At 40.8% G+C, this 17,323-nt stretch overlaps 1 protein-coding gene across 3 annotated transcripts in view; it reads right to left on the bottom strand.

The window, feature by feature from the left end:
* The window catches only part of zcchc2 (zinc finger, CCHC domain containing 2), a 42,466-nt gene extending 34,305 nt beyond the window's left edge, over positions 1 to 8,161 (bottom strand). For all 3 annotated transcript variants that reach the window (XM_039789600.1, XM_039789602.1, XM_039789601.1), the window contains exon 1: positions 7,152 to 8,161. In XM_039789600.1, the coding sequence (XP_039645534.1) occupies positions 7,152 to 7,952 (801 nt within the window). In that variant the 5' untranslated portion in view covers positions 7,953 to 8,161. The remainder of the gene's footprint in view (positions 1 to 7,151) is intronic.
* Between the last annotated feature and the right edge of the window lie 9,162 nt (positions 8,162 to 17,323).

Genomic DNA, 17,323 nt, shown 5'->3' with positions numbered 1-17,323 from the left:
CCAGGATTGCTCAGTTGCCGCCGGATGCACCTCCTTTCGGCCGGATGTCCGGTACCTTCTTTGTGTTGGAATTTTAAACTCCGGTGGATTTGTGAGGACTATGGTTAACTGCTCCTCAGATCTCTGCAGGGTAAATCCAGACAGCTAGCTAGACTATCTGTCCAATCTGAGTTTTCTGTTGCACGACTAAAACTACTTTTGAACGTACACGTTCCACCAAAACAAGTTCCTTCCCGAGACTATTTAACAGAGGCGCTGTTGCTCCGTTTGGTGCATAGCACCGCCCAAGACGATTGTGATTGGTTTAAAGAAATGCCAATAAACCAGAGCACGTTTTTCTCCCATCCCGGAATGCTGTTTGGACTAGCCAGACCCTCCTCTGCGGCGCTGTGGAGGAAGGTCTGGCAATGCGAGACTATGTAACAGCTGACTTTTCTACAACAAGCTCCAGTACAAAGCACAATCGCTTGTCTCTTTTCCTTTCTCTCTTTCTCTGTGAAATGGATTCGGAAATGTCGACGGAAAACAATAATTGTGAAATATAGAGTAAATATAAAGTCCATTTGTGCTAAATTAGGGGATTAAAGAACACAAATAGGACGTCACACCAATGGGCCATTTAAGTGAGTAAGCACAACCCTGAAGCCAATCGCCTGATGGCTTGATCTGGTTTGAACAGGAACTAAGGCAGGAAGACACCCACACAAGTTGAAATTCGTTTTCAGCGGTTGACCCTAAAGGGTGAGGGGGTTTTCATTTGCTGGTCAGAAACACTGACACTTGAGAGTCTGCTGCAGAACAGCTCTGCATTCCTAACATGAATTCAGATTAGGGAAGTGATTTTTCCATTTATATGTGTACATACTCGGGCTGTCAGAATGAACGCGATAACGACTTAACGCAAATTCCTTTTAACGGAACTGTTTTTTTTGACACGCAATTTGTAATATAGAGGTATAATTGGAACAAGTTCCACCAAAACAAGTTCCTTCCTAAAGCTATTTTGCAGAGGCGCCGTGGCTCCGTCCGGCACTTAGCAAACAAGACGATTGTGATTGGTTTAAAGCAGTGTTTCTCAACGGGGGCGGTACCGCCCCCCAAGGGGCGTTCAGAAGATGATGGGGGGCGTTGGAAGCAATATTTTGGAAAGGGGGGCGTTGAGGTGCCCTTGGGGGGCGTTTGTTTAAAAGCTGGTTTAAATCAAAGATTCACAATAACAATACATGTTTACACTTAAACTATTAAAAAAATCCGTGGTCTGCAACATTAAAAGCTGCCAGTTTACAGCACTGCAACTGGACGAGACGGGTATCCTAACTCTTCTGTGCTTCTGTCAGCTTTATTTGGCGCAGCTCTGTGCTGCCTTCATGGAACGGGACGTAAGAGCATCATCTTAAATGAGCTCTGTAGCTACTACGTGAAGCTGTGTTCAGATAATAAATTTAAAAAAAGCAATCGCCGCAACATCCTGTTGTATTCTTTAACCCCCAATGTAGCACAAGTAGACTTTATATTTCACAGTAACAGTTTTTCGTCAGATGGTTTATAGAACACAACATTTTCTAGTGTACCTGAATGCAGCTTCATTTCACGGAGAAACAGAGAAAGAAAAGAGACATGCAAGAGATATCGACTGTGCGTTGTTGTTTGGCAAACAGTCAGCTGTTCCCCAAACTCCCGGCCAGTTCAGAGCTTGTGTTTGGGGTTTTAAAACTTTCTTAATGAAGCGATAGAGGAAGTGATGTCACTGTTTACTGTACGGGATTCTCACACCTCCACAAAAAACAGCGCAATGTGGGGTTGCGTTTCTCCAAACGTTTTTTTCTGCTATTTACTCGCAAGACAGGCGATAGCAAACCTAGACTCTTCTAACCTAGATTCTGCTTTTACCCCTTGATAAGTGCCAGCTTGTTTTCCGTTGGAACAATTCAATTTTAGATTTGAATGAAAAATAGATTTGAATGTTAAATTGCTAGCTGTTTCTGATTGGCTACTGTTAGTGTTTGTAATAATAATAAGCATAATAATACATTTTATTTAAAGCCATTTCATGACACCCAAGGTCACTTCACAAACAAAAAAGGACATTCAAATATATATAATAATATATATTAATATAGTCATCTTCTAAAGGTGCTGAGGTTCACACCATGCAGCAGGCCTTTTGATAAGACCTAATTATAGTTTGAATGTTACATATCTAGTCGTTCTGATTGGCTGCTATTATTTAATTTGAATGTCAAATGGTTGCATTCTTTTTAAAAACCTGTAAATATATATACATTATATTCACATGGCTTTTTTGATACCTGGGGAACTGGGAATGTGTTGTTTGTCATTCAATGATTTGATTTTTTGATTATTTTTGATAACAATAGTAACAATAATTGGCCTATATTAGGGTGTAATCATTAATATTCGGGGCAATTAGCCTACATAATATTTGATGGGGGGGCGTTAGGGACCTGGATAATGGATAGGGGGGCGCTGGCACAAAAAAGGTTGAGAACCACTGGTTTAAAGAAATGCCAATAAACCAGAATGTTGTGTGGACTAGCCAGACCCTCCTCTGCGGCGCTGTGGAGGAAGGTCTGGCAAAGTGAGGCTAACGTTTTAATAACAAACCCGTTTGTTAAGTAAAAAGCGTTGAAAGTGCTAATTCTTGAGCACATCCACATTAGGAGTGGTCTTGTTATCTGACAACAACTGAGCTACACCAGAGTTGTGGTGTACGATCAGAAGGGATGAAACTAACATTATGAAACGCAAAGAAACACCAGGAACCACTGTTAGTTTTCAACCATGCTCTATTTCACTGTTCTCTCATTTCATTTCTTTGTTTATTTGACAGGGACAGTGCTCATTTATCAACAGCAAAGTAAGTGCAAATGAGCCAGAGTTAGCTCAGCAGGCTAATTTTCATCTGTCATCCCGGGCCAGTTTGAAATCATAACCTAAAAAAAATTAAATTCAACAAAATTACTTAATACAGTAAAAGCAACATACACAGACCCTCCCCCTTTCTTTTACCACATTTGACAGCGCCACAGTGCAGAGACAGTACAGCACTCTAAAAATGGGATGAGTGATTTTATTAAGAGCAGCGCATCTTCACCAGACCAGGCCCTGACTCCCAATGATGTCAACCTCCTGGATTTATTTAGAACAGAGACCGCCTTGCAGAGCGCTGGACCAACTGGACGTCTGTATAAAAAGGTACAAGTACAGTGCCTGTTCAAAATGTGTCAGTTTGGAACGGGCCGATTGCTTGGCCCTTGATGTATGGCTTCTTGTAGCGTTCTCCAGAACCAAATTGTTCCCAAAAATTACTTACAGAAGGACCATAAAGCTCTTAATATGCAACTCCACTGTAGCCTACTGATTGATTGACTTACAGTGTACTTCAACTTCAGAAGATAACATTGTAGTTACTGCTACATTTACCTGACAGAGAACATTGCAGATTCAGAATTTAATTGCAAAATATCACAATTGAAATGTGAAGTAATCAGACATTTTCATCATGGACTCATGGCAGTGTGCCATCCATACGGCCCGTTATGAGAGCCAATCAGAAAAAAAGCTGCGTTAATCAACCACCAGAACCGGACCGAGTACAGAGACGGACTCATAGAGATGGAGTCGGCTACGGAATGTGAGTGTGTGTCTGTCCGCAGAGAGCGAGAGAGAAAGGGGCGCAAGAAAAGGTGGAAGAGTTTTTGTTCAACCACGTTTTAGTGTTGTCTTTTTCATCAACGATATTGCATGTTGATATCGCCACAGTCAGCGTTTTTTCTCGTCATTATTATCCCTACAAATTTAACACTTCAGCAGAGGTGTTCATTTCCATGCAGGCTTGTCGGTTAAAGTTGAAGCATGGATTTGATTTGTGGGGTTTTTTTGCCGACGGTGATGTTATAAGTTAGCAGCACACTTAACAACCGGCCCCAGGGTGAGTCTGATGAAGACCGTTGTCTTTGCCCGGTCAGCTCCGAGATAGTCTCGCATATCTGCACAGGGCGGCAGGGGAAGCTCCGAGATTACGTTATATCCTGCCGTTTGTTTAGAAGTGGTGAATTTACAGCTCACAGCAACTAAATACGATATAGTGTCTGGATTTTGTTTGATATTTAGTGTCGGTAAAATGGCTTCTTATTGAGTTTCCTCTCAGCGAGATGCTCGGAGTGAATTTAAGCTGGGCTTTTACTGGGAAGGGTAGACATGGAAGAGCCAGTAGCCCCTTTTTTTTCTCAACCTTTTTCAACACACAACAGGTGCGATGTTCCTGTCAGCTATCCACTCGTGCTCCAGGAAAAGTGAAGAAACTTTTGTTGGTATCTGCAGCAATCTTGTAACGTTGGAAGCAGCAAGGAGTGGACCGCAGTCAACGCTGGTAAACTTCCCCCTGTACAAAGCGAGTCATCAGCCTGCTGCGTGTGGCGTCTTTTGTGCTGCAGGTTGTTAGTTTTTTTTGTCAATTTTTTCCTCAACCTTTATCTTTCGGCCGTTTAGTTTTATTCACTGTTTTGGGATATCCAATGCTGTCCAGACTGCTCCTAATGCTCCAAATTCCAAAACCCAACTTCATCCAGTATCCAGGAAACCAAGTGTGAAGTAGATTGGATGAACAGGTCATGAGATATTTCAAAGACAGACCATGCACGCACGCACGCACGCACTCACGCACACACACTTCCCGATGTATGAGACAGATGCTAGGGCTGGGCGATATGGAGAAAATCAGATATCACGATATTCTTGACCAAATACCTCGATATCGCGGCGATATTCTAGGGTTGACAATTGGTGCTTTAACAAAATATCTTCACACTGAGATTTCTTATGAATAATCATCAGTAATGTGGACATAATGTCTAAGTGGGGAAAAGGCAAATAATAGAACAGCTAGAACAGTCTGGTAAATTAAAAATCAATTGCTGACATTAGGAGAAACTCATAAGAGGTAAAAACAGGAGGGTATACATCACTTTACTGTAATTCAGCCTTTAAAACCTTGAAAAGACAACACTTATGTCATATCACGATATTACAATATCCAAAATCTAAGACAATATCTATTCTCATATCACGATATCGATATAATATCGATATATTGCCCAGCCCTAATAGATGCTCACTGTGATTAGACGTTAGACATTCGGGAGCAGACCAATACAACAGAGCAAACAAACTATAGGTGTGAAAGGCCTTTAGAATATTCCTCTTTTGTGTTGGCATTTTAAACTCGGGTGGACTTCTGAGGACTCTGGTTAACTGCTCCTCAGATCTCTGCAGGGTAAATCCAGACAGCTAGCTAGACTATCTGTCCAATCTGAGTTTCCTGTTGCACGACTAAAACTACTTTTGAACGTACACATGTTCCACCAAAACAAGTTCCTTCCCGAGGCTATTTAACAGAGGCGCTGTTGCTCCGTGCTGTGCTTAGCAAACAAGACGATTGTGATTGGTTTAAAGAAATGCCAATAAACCAGAGCACGTTTTTCTCCCATCCCGGAATGCTGTTTGGACTAGCCAGACCCTCCTCTGCAGCGTGTGGAGGAAGGTCTGGCAATGCGAGACTATGTAACGGGCTGACTTTTCTACAACAAGCTCCAGTACAAAGCACAATCGCTTGTCTCTTTTCCTTTCTCTCTTTCTCTGTGAAATGGATTCGGAAATGTCGACGGAAAACAATAATTGTGAAATATAGAGTAAATATAAAGTCCATTTGTGCTAAATTAGGGGATTAAAGAACACAAATAGGACGTCACACCAATGGGCCATTTAAGTGAGTAAGCACAACCCTGAAGCCAATCGCCTGATGGCTTGATCTGGTTTGAACAGGAACTAAGGCAGGAAGACACCCACACAAGTTGAAATTCGTTTTCAGCGGTTGACCCTAAAGGGTGAGGGGGTTTTCATTTGCTGGTCAGAAACACTGACACTTGAGAGTCTGCTGCAGAACAGCTCTGCATTCCTAACATGAATTCAGATTAGGGAAGTGATTTTTCCATTTATATGTGTACATACTCGGGCTGTCAGAATGAACGCGATAACGACTTAACGCAAATTCCTTTTAACGCAACTATTTTTTTTTGACACGCAATTTGTAATATAGAGGTATGATTGGAATTATGTTTGCTTGATTGGCAGGTGTCTCCCAGTCAACTCGGTCGACACTTGGTCGGCCCAGCCAGGCTTCATCCTCCTTGGCAAAATTTTGATTTTCTGGCTTCAGTAACTGACAAGCATTGCTGCAGGCACTAAACCCAGACTCCAGGGGCCTGTTACACAAATAATGTTTACAGAGTTATCTGGCTTGGAAAGTGTTGGAGTTTAGTTATGAAATTCGGTTTATATTTTACAGTAAGCGATCATGTTAACAACTCAGTTTGCTTCCTAATTTTAACTAACAAAGAGGCTAAACCCATGCTTGTCTACAATCTAGTTTTTTTTTCCTACAGGTTTATACATTCAAACATATGCTCCAATTTTCAAGCAACTGAAAAGTAACAGGTGCAAAATGTTCCTCCAATGTACCAACATGATCCACATCTGTCTGGATTTGCAGGCTGATGAGTAATTAGACAATACTGGATCATGGATGTAACGTTAGATTTAATAGGGGCACCGCTTAGAATCCACTAAGCTTGTTAAGGAGTTTCCCTGTACTGAGCATTTAGAAAGATGACGGTAGCCATTATAGATCCACAGCACCGACAAATAAGACAGACTATCATGGAACCAAAGCAACAAGTCATAGAAATACCCCCAAACATTTGAACATTTCTTGTGCAACTGGTTGAAACCACCTACCGAACTTTAGCTAACTGCTGGCCGATTACCAACTAGCTTAACGTGTTTGCTAACGTTAACTCTGTTAGCGTTAGCTGTCCTGCCATGGATGACAGCTCATGATAGGAAAATGAAGTTTCCTGCTAGTAGCGTTACACACTTGGCCAATGTAACGTTACGTATTATTGTCTTATTACCTATAACGTAACATGTATATTTTAATTGACTTGTAACTTTAGCCAGCTAACGCTACAGTGAATGAACTCCCTCCTAAAGAACACAAGTTGAAGTAGAGCAAGTTTTGAGCTAGCTAGCTTAATATTTAATGGAACTAATGTTGGTTTGTTGATCATTACCGTTATCTGGGCGTTTATTCTAAGCTGACTCTGACGTCTCTCCTCCTTTATGGCAAGTTCTATTTTGTCAAGCTGCCCCCGGACCATCTCCCGTTGGTGGAAATGGAAAGCTGGGTGGAGAGAGGCCATGGCAAAAAGCAGCGACAACTGCTCCAGAGGTCCTGCCGCTGTTTCGTCAGTGGAGAAGTCGCAGGTCTGCTCAGACCGGCCGTACACATTGTCAGGGCATGGTTGGTGAAACGAGTGGTGGTGAGGGTCCATGAATGGAGGAAGGGTGTAATCATATTTTTTGTAGAACAAGGCCGGGTCTACATGGCTCAGTATCCGAAAGAGTATTCCAGCACATTCCCTGCTTTCAGACCCGAGGAGGGACAGGCAGACCAGGAGTTTGGACCTAACCACTGGATCAATGACGTCCGTTAAAACTCCCAAATCACTTGGACTATTTGCCCGAAACTCAAAGTCTCTTAAAACATGGTAGTCTTTCCTAGCGAGATCCTCTAAGTAAGACCCTAAAAAGCGGAGCTCCAGTGGCTGGCACATATGTAACAGCCCGCACATGAACTCAATTCGCTTAGCGGGGTTTAGATATAGGCCAAACCACTCGAAAACAGTCTCCTTGTCCAGCTGGGATGGACACACACTAGGTGTGGGCGAGTCAGCCAGTCCGCCGAACACTGAAGGAGGAGGTACCACCCGTGGAATATGTTGGTGCTCCGACCGGTCCAATAATGAACCGTCCTCGGCGGTTCCGTCGCCTCCTTCCTCGCCCGTTTTCATCGGTAGCTTCATTTTCAGCATTATCAGCGCTGCGAGAGAGGCTTCAACGTGTAAACAACGGACAAATATACATTGCTGACAACGTACACCGTTTCGTAATGCTGAAAACAGAGGTGGACTGTCAGTCGTTTTACAGTGTTTTACTAGTAGCTAATCGTCTGACGCGACGATAGTACTGTAGCCCTTTTTTTTCTACGTTACATTCTTCTTCTACGCCTCTTCTTCTTCTGGTTTTATGGCGGGTTGCTTATAGGTGCATACCGCTCCCTCCTGTACTGGAGGATGTAGCATGACATACTGTTCCTGGATTATCTTCTATTACTTTCTATTATTAGGTAAAGAAAGGAATAATTAAAGGATTCAATAATAATTACAAAAATACAAAATAAACAAACAAATCAAAACGAGCAACAATAAAAAAAATTAAAAAAAACCCTCCCTGAATTATATGGTATATTCCTTCTTCTACAAATATTCTACAATACTAGATGTCTTAAATTTAGTTTTGACCAGTAAAATCAAAGTTGTAGATATCCTGACATACACTGTTTACCGGTAAAATTCTTATTTTGGATATCTCTATTGGCATTCTAACTAGTGAGAATACAATTTCAACGAGTAGAAATGCTATTATGGTTATCTAAAATATAATTGTCAATGAATCCTTTTTATGCTAAAATGGCATCCTATCTACAATAGATTTGTGGATATTTGCAATTTTATTTCTATTATTTCTAGTCATAATTCTAATTGTAAATATGTGAAATTGCATTTTTACTAGCCATAATACCAATTGTTGATATCCGTAATGACATTTTTACTAGTCAGAATGTATTTTGGATAGTCAAAATTACAATATGGAAATCTGGAATGTTTGTTTCATTTTTTTAAAGGGGTAATAGAATGATTATATAGGGTATTTCACACTGTTCCTTATGGTCTCCTAATGGAGTATGTAACATTGGTTGGGCTGAAAATAGCCTGGTTGATATTTTATTGGCCCTTATGCATCCCTGTGTTTTGGCCCTATTTGTAACAAGAGCTTTTCTTCCAAATATGGTATGGTCATGAATATTTAGATAAGCTGCGCGCTGATTGGTTGAGCGACTTGCCATACGCACATATTAGAGAGGCCGCTGCATTGGTTGAGCGAATCCCCAATACACATACATTAGAGAAGCGACAGAATCTCATATTCCAGACACTGCAATGTTTCATTACCAAATTCACTTCTGAGACTTTTGCGGAGAAATCAACTATATAAAGCTGAAATATGGGCCGTTTTACAAAAATTGATGGCTAATTGCAAATTTGGTAAGATGTGTCGGGGACTTTAGGAGCTCCACACAGTCTGACGAGAAGCGGCAGCCTGCGGGGCTCCATACCCAGGGCAAAGTCACCCTTTGTGGATACTGCACTACGGGGCTCCGCGGCCAGCTGTCGGCATAACTATAATATATTTACGGTTTGAATTTCGCTACGCCCACTTATATAACATCATTCCCCAATGTCTTATAAAGCTAACCGTTGTGTCCGATTTGATTTTAAGGCATTTTTATGAACGCTGGTAGCCTTTTAGGAGGAGCAGCTGCTTGCTATATGTCCCATTCATTACAATGGGGAAATATCGCCAGCTAGCTAGCTACACTGTCGCCATAACTAAATTATATTTACAGTTTGAATTTCGTCACGCCACTTATATAACATCATTCCCCAATGTCTTATAAAGCTAACCGTGGTCCGATTTGATTTTAAGGCATTTTTATGAACGCTGAGGCGTCTTTGTAGGAACGAGCAGCGCTGCTTGCTATATGTCCCATTCATTACAATGGGGAAATATCGCAGGCGTCTACTCTTTGCATAACTAAAGTATATTTACAGTTTGAATTTCACAGGCGCGGCATGAATATTACAGGTTCCTCAAGGTCTTACAAAGCTTAGCTAACACTTGTCCGATTTTCGGATATCAATTGAATGTATTTTTGTGAATGTCAGAGTTAGGAGGAGGCTAGCTAGCTCTCATTGATGGACTCCATCTCACCGCGGCCTCTATCAATGAGACTCGCGGACAAGAGGCGGTATTTCCCCTGATTGTTTGTTTAAATAACTCAACACACATACCCATTATAAGATTAACTGGAACCTGCGGGCTGCGGTAAAGATTGCGGGCGTATCAAGCTCGCTGACACTGCGGTCAGGGCGGCGATGTAGCAACCCAGGCAGCACCAACACCGGGACTAAACTCCGGCACACAGTCGGAGAAAATTTGCAATTAGCCATCCATTTTCGTAAAGCGGCCCATATTTGAGCTTTATATGGTTGATTTCTCGCATAAAAATTTCCAGAAGTGAATTTTGTAATGGAATAGCAGAGATCTGCGTGACCTAGCTAGATTCAGAAGACTACCTGATCTCAGGTCAGTTGTGTAGCCTATGTAAATGTTGGACCGTTCTCTTAAGGTTCCGGATTTTGAGATGCTTGCGTAAGCAACTCAGCTTTGTTGGGATTCGCGGTTTTCAGCGCGCAGTTTCAAAATATGAGATTTTCATAGTAAAGGGGTGTCAGTGGGACTTTGAGCTTCTATGTATGTCCTATTTACCCACCGAACTCGTTATTCAACTATGAAAATCGGTTTTGCATTCTATCACCCCTTTAACTCTACCCTTTTTTATGTGACAATGATGATAATAATAATAATAATAATAATAATAATAATAATAATAATAATAAAACTGTAGTTTTATAGCACCCTTTATACACAAAATGAAGTGAAATGAGAAACATTCAAGTAAAACAGTAATAATGAATATATATATATATATATATATATATATATATATATATATATATATATATATATATATATATATAACAGCAACAACATGCAATTGCCTTAGTTTTTGGTACAGTTAGAGAAGAGTGTGTAGACCAGGGACATATCTGTGCATTATATGGTCTAAGAAGTCAGGGGTGTTTCACTGACTATTATTTAGCCAACACTGCCCTCTAGAGGAAAAAGGTGACACTTACAAAGAAAAGGACAGCAGAATGCTTCAAATTGGTGCAGCTTTACTTTCTCTGTGTAGATGTGTTGGTCAGTGAAACTGTCCACTGGCATGTTTGCATAGTCTGGATCTGAATATTTTAACAACTGCCTCTTTTTTCCTGACTACATTTCCTGCAGCTCGCCAAAAACACGAGGTCAGATATCGGGAGATAAGAAAAGACAATCAGGGTGCTGAGAAAAAAAAAAAGCTGCTATATATAAGCTATAAACCACAAGTCCTTTATAGGCTGGATGGTCATAGAGGTGATTTGCATATATGATTTTCATTCATTTGAATGATTCCAGCTAACGCTGTATAGCTAAAAACTTAATAGTTTGAATTTTGAACTTAATAGTAGCTTTCTTGAATTCCTTCCAATTTATTTCCTGCATGAAAAGGAGAAAACAACACTGTCCTTGCATCCCAAACTGAACTGTATTGACACTCATCCTTGCCTTCCTCTTGGAGCTTATCACAGTCCTGTGTGTTGACCAGCCTGCTGTCAACACACAGGACGACACTTTTTTATTTACTTTTTTAAATGCAGTCCTATGGTTTTGCTCTCTTTTTTATTTATTTATTCATTCACCGAGCTCAGCCAGGCCTTAAAGCACAGAGGGAACAGCAACCTTAATCCTAAGAGAGCTCTGAGAACAACTACTCTCTGCTGCTCCAACAGGGGGCAACGGCAGCTCCGAGTTCCTTGTCCCTGTATGACAGACCGTGCCAGTCTCACTAATGGGCAACTTGGTGGAATGTAATGATATAATGAGTACATTTAAGCACATATTTGAGGTACTTGTACTTTACATGAGTATTTCCATTTTATACTATTTATACTTCTACTTCTCTTCACGTCAAGTTAAGAGGATGCATTGTTGTACAACTACAGTATGGAAAATAGTTCAAAATAGCTCCACCTGCACCAACTAAAACAGTGAAATGCTACACATTAATGCATCAGTAATAATACTCTAATAATATCATAGCATAACAGTCAAAGGTGTATTTTTTCTGTTCTGAGTTATATTTTGCTGATGATACTTTTGTACTTTTGCTTCAGTAACATATACAGTGTGGTAGTGCTACTTTTAATCTGAATACTTCCTCCACCACTGCTTTTTCAGGGATTGGGTTTTATCTTCTTTGTACATACGTAACTGAGTTAGCTTGGTTTGATTGCTGATGATTTGCAGTTCTTCAAAGCTTGCTTTGGAGCAACAAGTTTTGCAGCTCCAACCTGCAACATGCAGGCTGATGTAAAGGATAAGGCAAGAGTTGCTCTATATTTTTCTTACTGTCAACAAATCTCATCAAACACCAAAAACAACAATGTGTTGGTTTGTCCATCAGTTTTTAACTTAAAATTTATTTTGTTGTTACTTCTTAATAGTGTAACTGTTATTTATTATTACATTTTGTAGTGGTGTGTTAAGTGACTTAGGTTTACTTATTATATATTTAAGTACTTTAAAACGTTAATACATTGTTACATTTAAATCATTTTAAATAAAAAAAAAACTCTAAAAGAGCCTTTCTTTGATGTCATTTTTCAGTTTTTCAAAAATTGGTTTAAATCGTTTTAAAAGTACCGGTTCGGCATCGGAATCGTAAAAATCCTAACGATACCCAACCCTACTTAAGACGTACATTTTTTCGTAAAAATAGTCACTTTCCAAGTTCACCAATATCCCAAACAGTTTGTTAGTAAATGTTTTAAAAAAAGATGTAAATAGTGCATTTGTTGGGGACTATTTTTAGCGGTGGATTTTCAACTGCCCATGGTTGAAATGGACAACCAGATGGTTTTCGAGATGAACTGAAGTTGCAGTTCAGTACTGAGACTGCAAAGCAAGAATGTGACAATGCAAGAGGCCAGGGTGGGGGTGAAGGCCTCAGAGGGGTTAACCAGATGACCCTGTGGTCTCCATCACCTATCAATAGGCTCTGTCAGAAGGGACAGTTGATAAACGGTCAGCAGACAGATCAGAGGGGGGGGAGTGAGAGGACGGATTTTGCTCTGACGCATTGATGTAGGAGAAGAAGATGTGCGAATCAAATTACAGCCCAATGATGGATCAACATATTTTGTAATATACATAAAGGTTTTGATAATCATGTACATTTGCACTCATTTTAATCGACGGAGACCCAGGTCTACGTCTTCGTCACTGTCTGGTATTTCAACATCAACTGCGAGTGGATTAAAAGATGTGCATGAAAAATTCAATGTAGAAACGATGAAGGATAAGTTTAGCATTATCATGACAAAAAACAATGTGATTCGGCTGGCAGCATTTTAATGAGGGGATCGCAGAGGAATTTTGTCCATGATTTTGCTTTGTTAATGTTTCAGGTAATCTGGAATTTATGTATTTTGGATAATCATCATTCAAAATGTATTCCATGGGTTCATATTGTTGCATATCACATTGTAGTACTGTATCACAGCTAGGAAAAAAAAGGGAGGATTGATAGGTTGGATATTTCAGCATTCCAGTTTTCAAATGTAATTCATATCTTGTATGTAGGGTACTACACAAGAAGGTTAGTCTGGGGACATCCTCCACCCACAGGAATAGATTGGAATGCAGAAATATATTAGGGGCATTGGCCATAAAAGGTGTAGGTTTGAAAGGAACTGTTGCACCGAAATACATAGCCTGGATTGTGTGAGGACAAAAAGTATAAAGGAGGAGTTATTTTGATGTTTATTGAGACACTATGGGCCCTATTTTAACGATCTGAAACGTATGAAGTATGAAACGCAAAACGCAAGTATCTTTGTGGGCGGATCTCGGGCGCTGTTGCTATTTTACCGGCGGGATAAATGAGTCTTGCGCCCGACGCAAATATGGGTTTATAGCTAAAATGGGTGTGGTTTGAAGGTAGCAGGGTTGAAAATAAATAACCAATCAGAGCGTCATCTCTCATTCCCTTTAAGAGCAGGGCGCTGTGTTCCATGGCAGATTGCTATTATGACGGCGGATTTGCCTGGCGCACGCCAGCGGAAGCTGCTACCGATGCGAGATCGGCAAAGTAATAAATGCCCGTCTTGGCCGGGTGGCGATGTTGCTGCGGCCTCTGCGGCGTCTCCTCAAGTCTGGAGAGGATTGCTGCAGCAATGGAGCGTGGGCCTCCAAACGCACCACCTGCACCTGTTGTGCCCTTCCTCCTCCCCCACTCCATCTCTGTCCACCCCGCTCCACCAGGAGCGTACCGCAGCCGATACTCCCACCAGATTCCGCCGGAGTGTCCAATCCCGCCGTAGTAGTTCAACATCACGTCTCCTTAAGTCCTCTAATATTTCCTCATTTATGTCATCAACACATCCATGATTCATTGAAATGTGTAAACACAACAAGCCACAAAGAATGCTGCAACTTTTTGAGGACTGTAAGTGCCTCCTGATCTATCCAAACACATGAAGCGCATTTTCAGTAATATTTTCCTTTGTAATTATGTATGGTTTTCAAAAATGGGAACTGCTGTAGATGAGAGAAGTGTATGCGCGTTATTACACACGCTACATTATGGCCAAGCATGCGCCCCTAAAATAGCATCTGAATAACGCGCTACTGACTTTAGACTAAGCGCCACTGACTTTAGGGGCCTATCTTGCACTCAGACCCATTGCCTTGTCACGCGACGCATGTATCTATTTTTTGTACCCGACGCACAGCGGACTTTTCCCTCCACAGACGCAGCCGGTAAATTAGGGAATGTATTTGCGCTCCCGGGGGCGGTTCAGCGAAAAGAGGAGGCGTGTTCCGGCAACACAGTCTCATTCCCTACTCGTCAAATGTATGACGCATGGTCAAGGACCCTGGCGTCAAGTTTCAACGAAATAGGGGTACCCTTGACGTTATTTTTCGACGAGGGGGTCAGTCAGATAGACATTCATGTTATTCCCTCACCGTCGGGTATCGACGAAAGAAAAAAACGCCCCCGCCCCTTAACTCGAAATCTATGACAGTTATTATTGTTATTTTTAGCCCAATAACCACTGTTTTAATCAACATTATTCACGAGATATTATCATGGTTTATATGTATTTATTTTAATGTTATTATTTCGGTCTATTTCGGCCAGGGAAGCTGGGTTGCTCTTTTGTTGATTTATATTTTTTAAACTATAACGCTACATCTATCAACATTTATTTAGATGTTATCATGGTATTAATTTCTTTATTTTAATAATATTATTTCGGTCTTATTACCGGTGAAATATTACAGTATATGCTGTAATACAGAACATTACGATATGATCCTAGCAGGACGCATTCAAAGCCGATATCCCCCAATGCAATGCGGCCATTCATTTCAAAGAATCGGGCAGCGATCAGCGGGTCTTTAACGCCAGGATCGCTTCAATATACAGACATACAGTCAGTGGTTGTGTCACCAGCAACAACACGTTGCTCAGTTTTGTTCCAGTAAGTTATGAACCATAATAACGTTTAAACGAATCCGCGGAAAACTCCGGAAGTGACGTAGTACGTCCCGCTCAGCGGATACGAAGATAAAAATATATAATATTCGTAATATTGATGTTTTTTTCTAACGTTGTATTTGAGGAGTTAAACAATAAAGATAGTTATAATAATAAAATACAGTTTCATGTATTTGTCTCATATATTGTGTGCTCGGCCGGCCGGCGGGCGGCCTCAATCTGAAATGGAATCAAGCCATCTCACGGCAGACAGACAGAAACAGGAGCCGAACGAGTCCCCCCACCCACCCCGGAAGAACTACAAGTGCTCAAGCTTTGTAACAGCTTCTGGGGCGTTTCTTATGGGAGTTGTAGTTTTAAAGTATATTGGTATATTTCTCTTAAGTAGAAGTTGGCAGTGTATAATTTTGGATACACCCTGGGTTTTTTTGTGATGGAGAACACACTGGTGTCGTCAGATTTTAAAAATCAAATCGTTAAATAGGTGAAAATAGCTTATTACCATATTTGACAGTGCTTACAGTAGGTACAATTTGGTGACCATAGCTACATGACAGCTGAGGTCCAGAGCTTTCTATAACAGCTGGTCTTATGTGTGGAGCACCTTCTGTTGCTAAATGACAAGCCTTCAAACATGTGCTGGGTTCAAGGTTCAGAGGTCAATATTTCAAAGCAGGAGTAATGTATCCCCTTCAGACTGACATATGTTCCTCTCCAGGTTGAGACCTTTCCAACGATGTGTTTGCTATAGTCCTATGACAACGTTTTAATTTTTACACATCTGCCACTTAGCAGGAGATACTTTATTGTCCAGAGGGATATTTGCCTTGAGTTCAAATGCTTCACAAATAACACTTGACATATTGTTTTATCATACAGCTGACATACTTACAATAAAAAACAACATGAACAAAGTGATATAGGCTAGACTGAAGCACATCACACAGCAACAATCTATTGCTCATCGTTCACAAACAGTGACAAGAGCAATGCAACCATGCTTCATAGCATGAAGCTGTTGCACACCCTCAATCTCAAGCAACATTATTTAAAGTTTTAATTGAGGTAGGTCCATATTAGGCCTATAGTTTAGAAATGTTAAGTTCACCCATATCTTCTGCCAGAGGATAAGAGCTCATACTTGGCATGGAGAATAAAGATAGAGCAGACCATATTCTGTGTGCTTGCCTGGAGAGACTGGTTTCTATTCCTCTCCACAACCTTCATGACAGTCATATTAATATGCTCTGTAATGCAGCCTTGTATAACACAAACCATCTGATTCACCGTGAGTGTCTGCTCTAAATGATAACACACACTTTCAACACGGACCTTCCAGCCAAAGGTGCATGTTGTCCATATGAACACCATTGGGCCTATAGGAGCAGAGCCGATGGATTGGTTCATTATTTATGACCTCTGATATCCTCTGACCCAGCTCTATCTCGAGAGTTATCTCAGCTTCAGTTTCAAAGGGGAGGGGGTCAGCTTTTCTTAGACATGAGTAGGGGGGGCACCAAGGAAAAAAAGTTGGGAACCACAGCTCTGACCCATGTCATGACCCTTTTCTCAGCTTGTGAAATGGTTGAATGAGATGTGTGAGTTTTGTCTTTGTGGAGTAGGGCTGAGGTAGAAGTGTGCCAAAAATGCCAAAACACATGTTGTATATGTATACATACCCAAACAAAGCTATATTCATCTTACTCTGTGAACAAAAACCTCAGCAAAAATCTGCTTATCCTTTTAATTTCCTGAAAATGCTTCCTAAAACTAGTCCCTTCTTAATTTTGAAAAGGTAGTCTCAGTAAAGGCTACAAAGGTTAGGATGGCTACAAGCTGTAACCACGGTGATTGATATGAGGATCATCTTCTGAATATAATAATTAATATGTT

Source organism: Perca fluviatilis, chromosome 22 (genome assembly GCF_010015445.1).
Source record: "Perca fluviatilis chromosome 22, GENO_Pfluv_1.0, whole genome shotgun sequence".
Lineage (NCBI taxonomy): Eukaryota > Metazoa > Chordata > Actinopteri > Perciformes > Percidae > Perca > Perca fluviatilis.
This window is presented reverse-complemented; position numbering and strand designations above follow the sequence as displayed.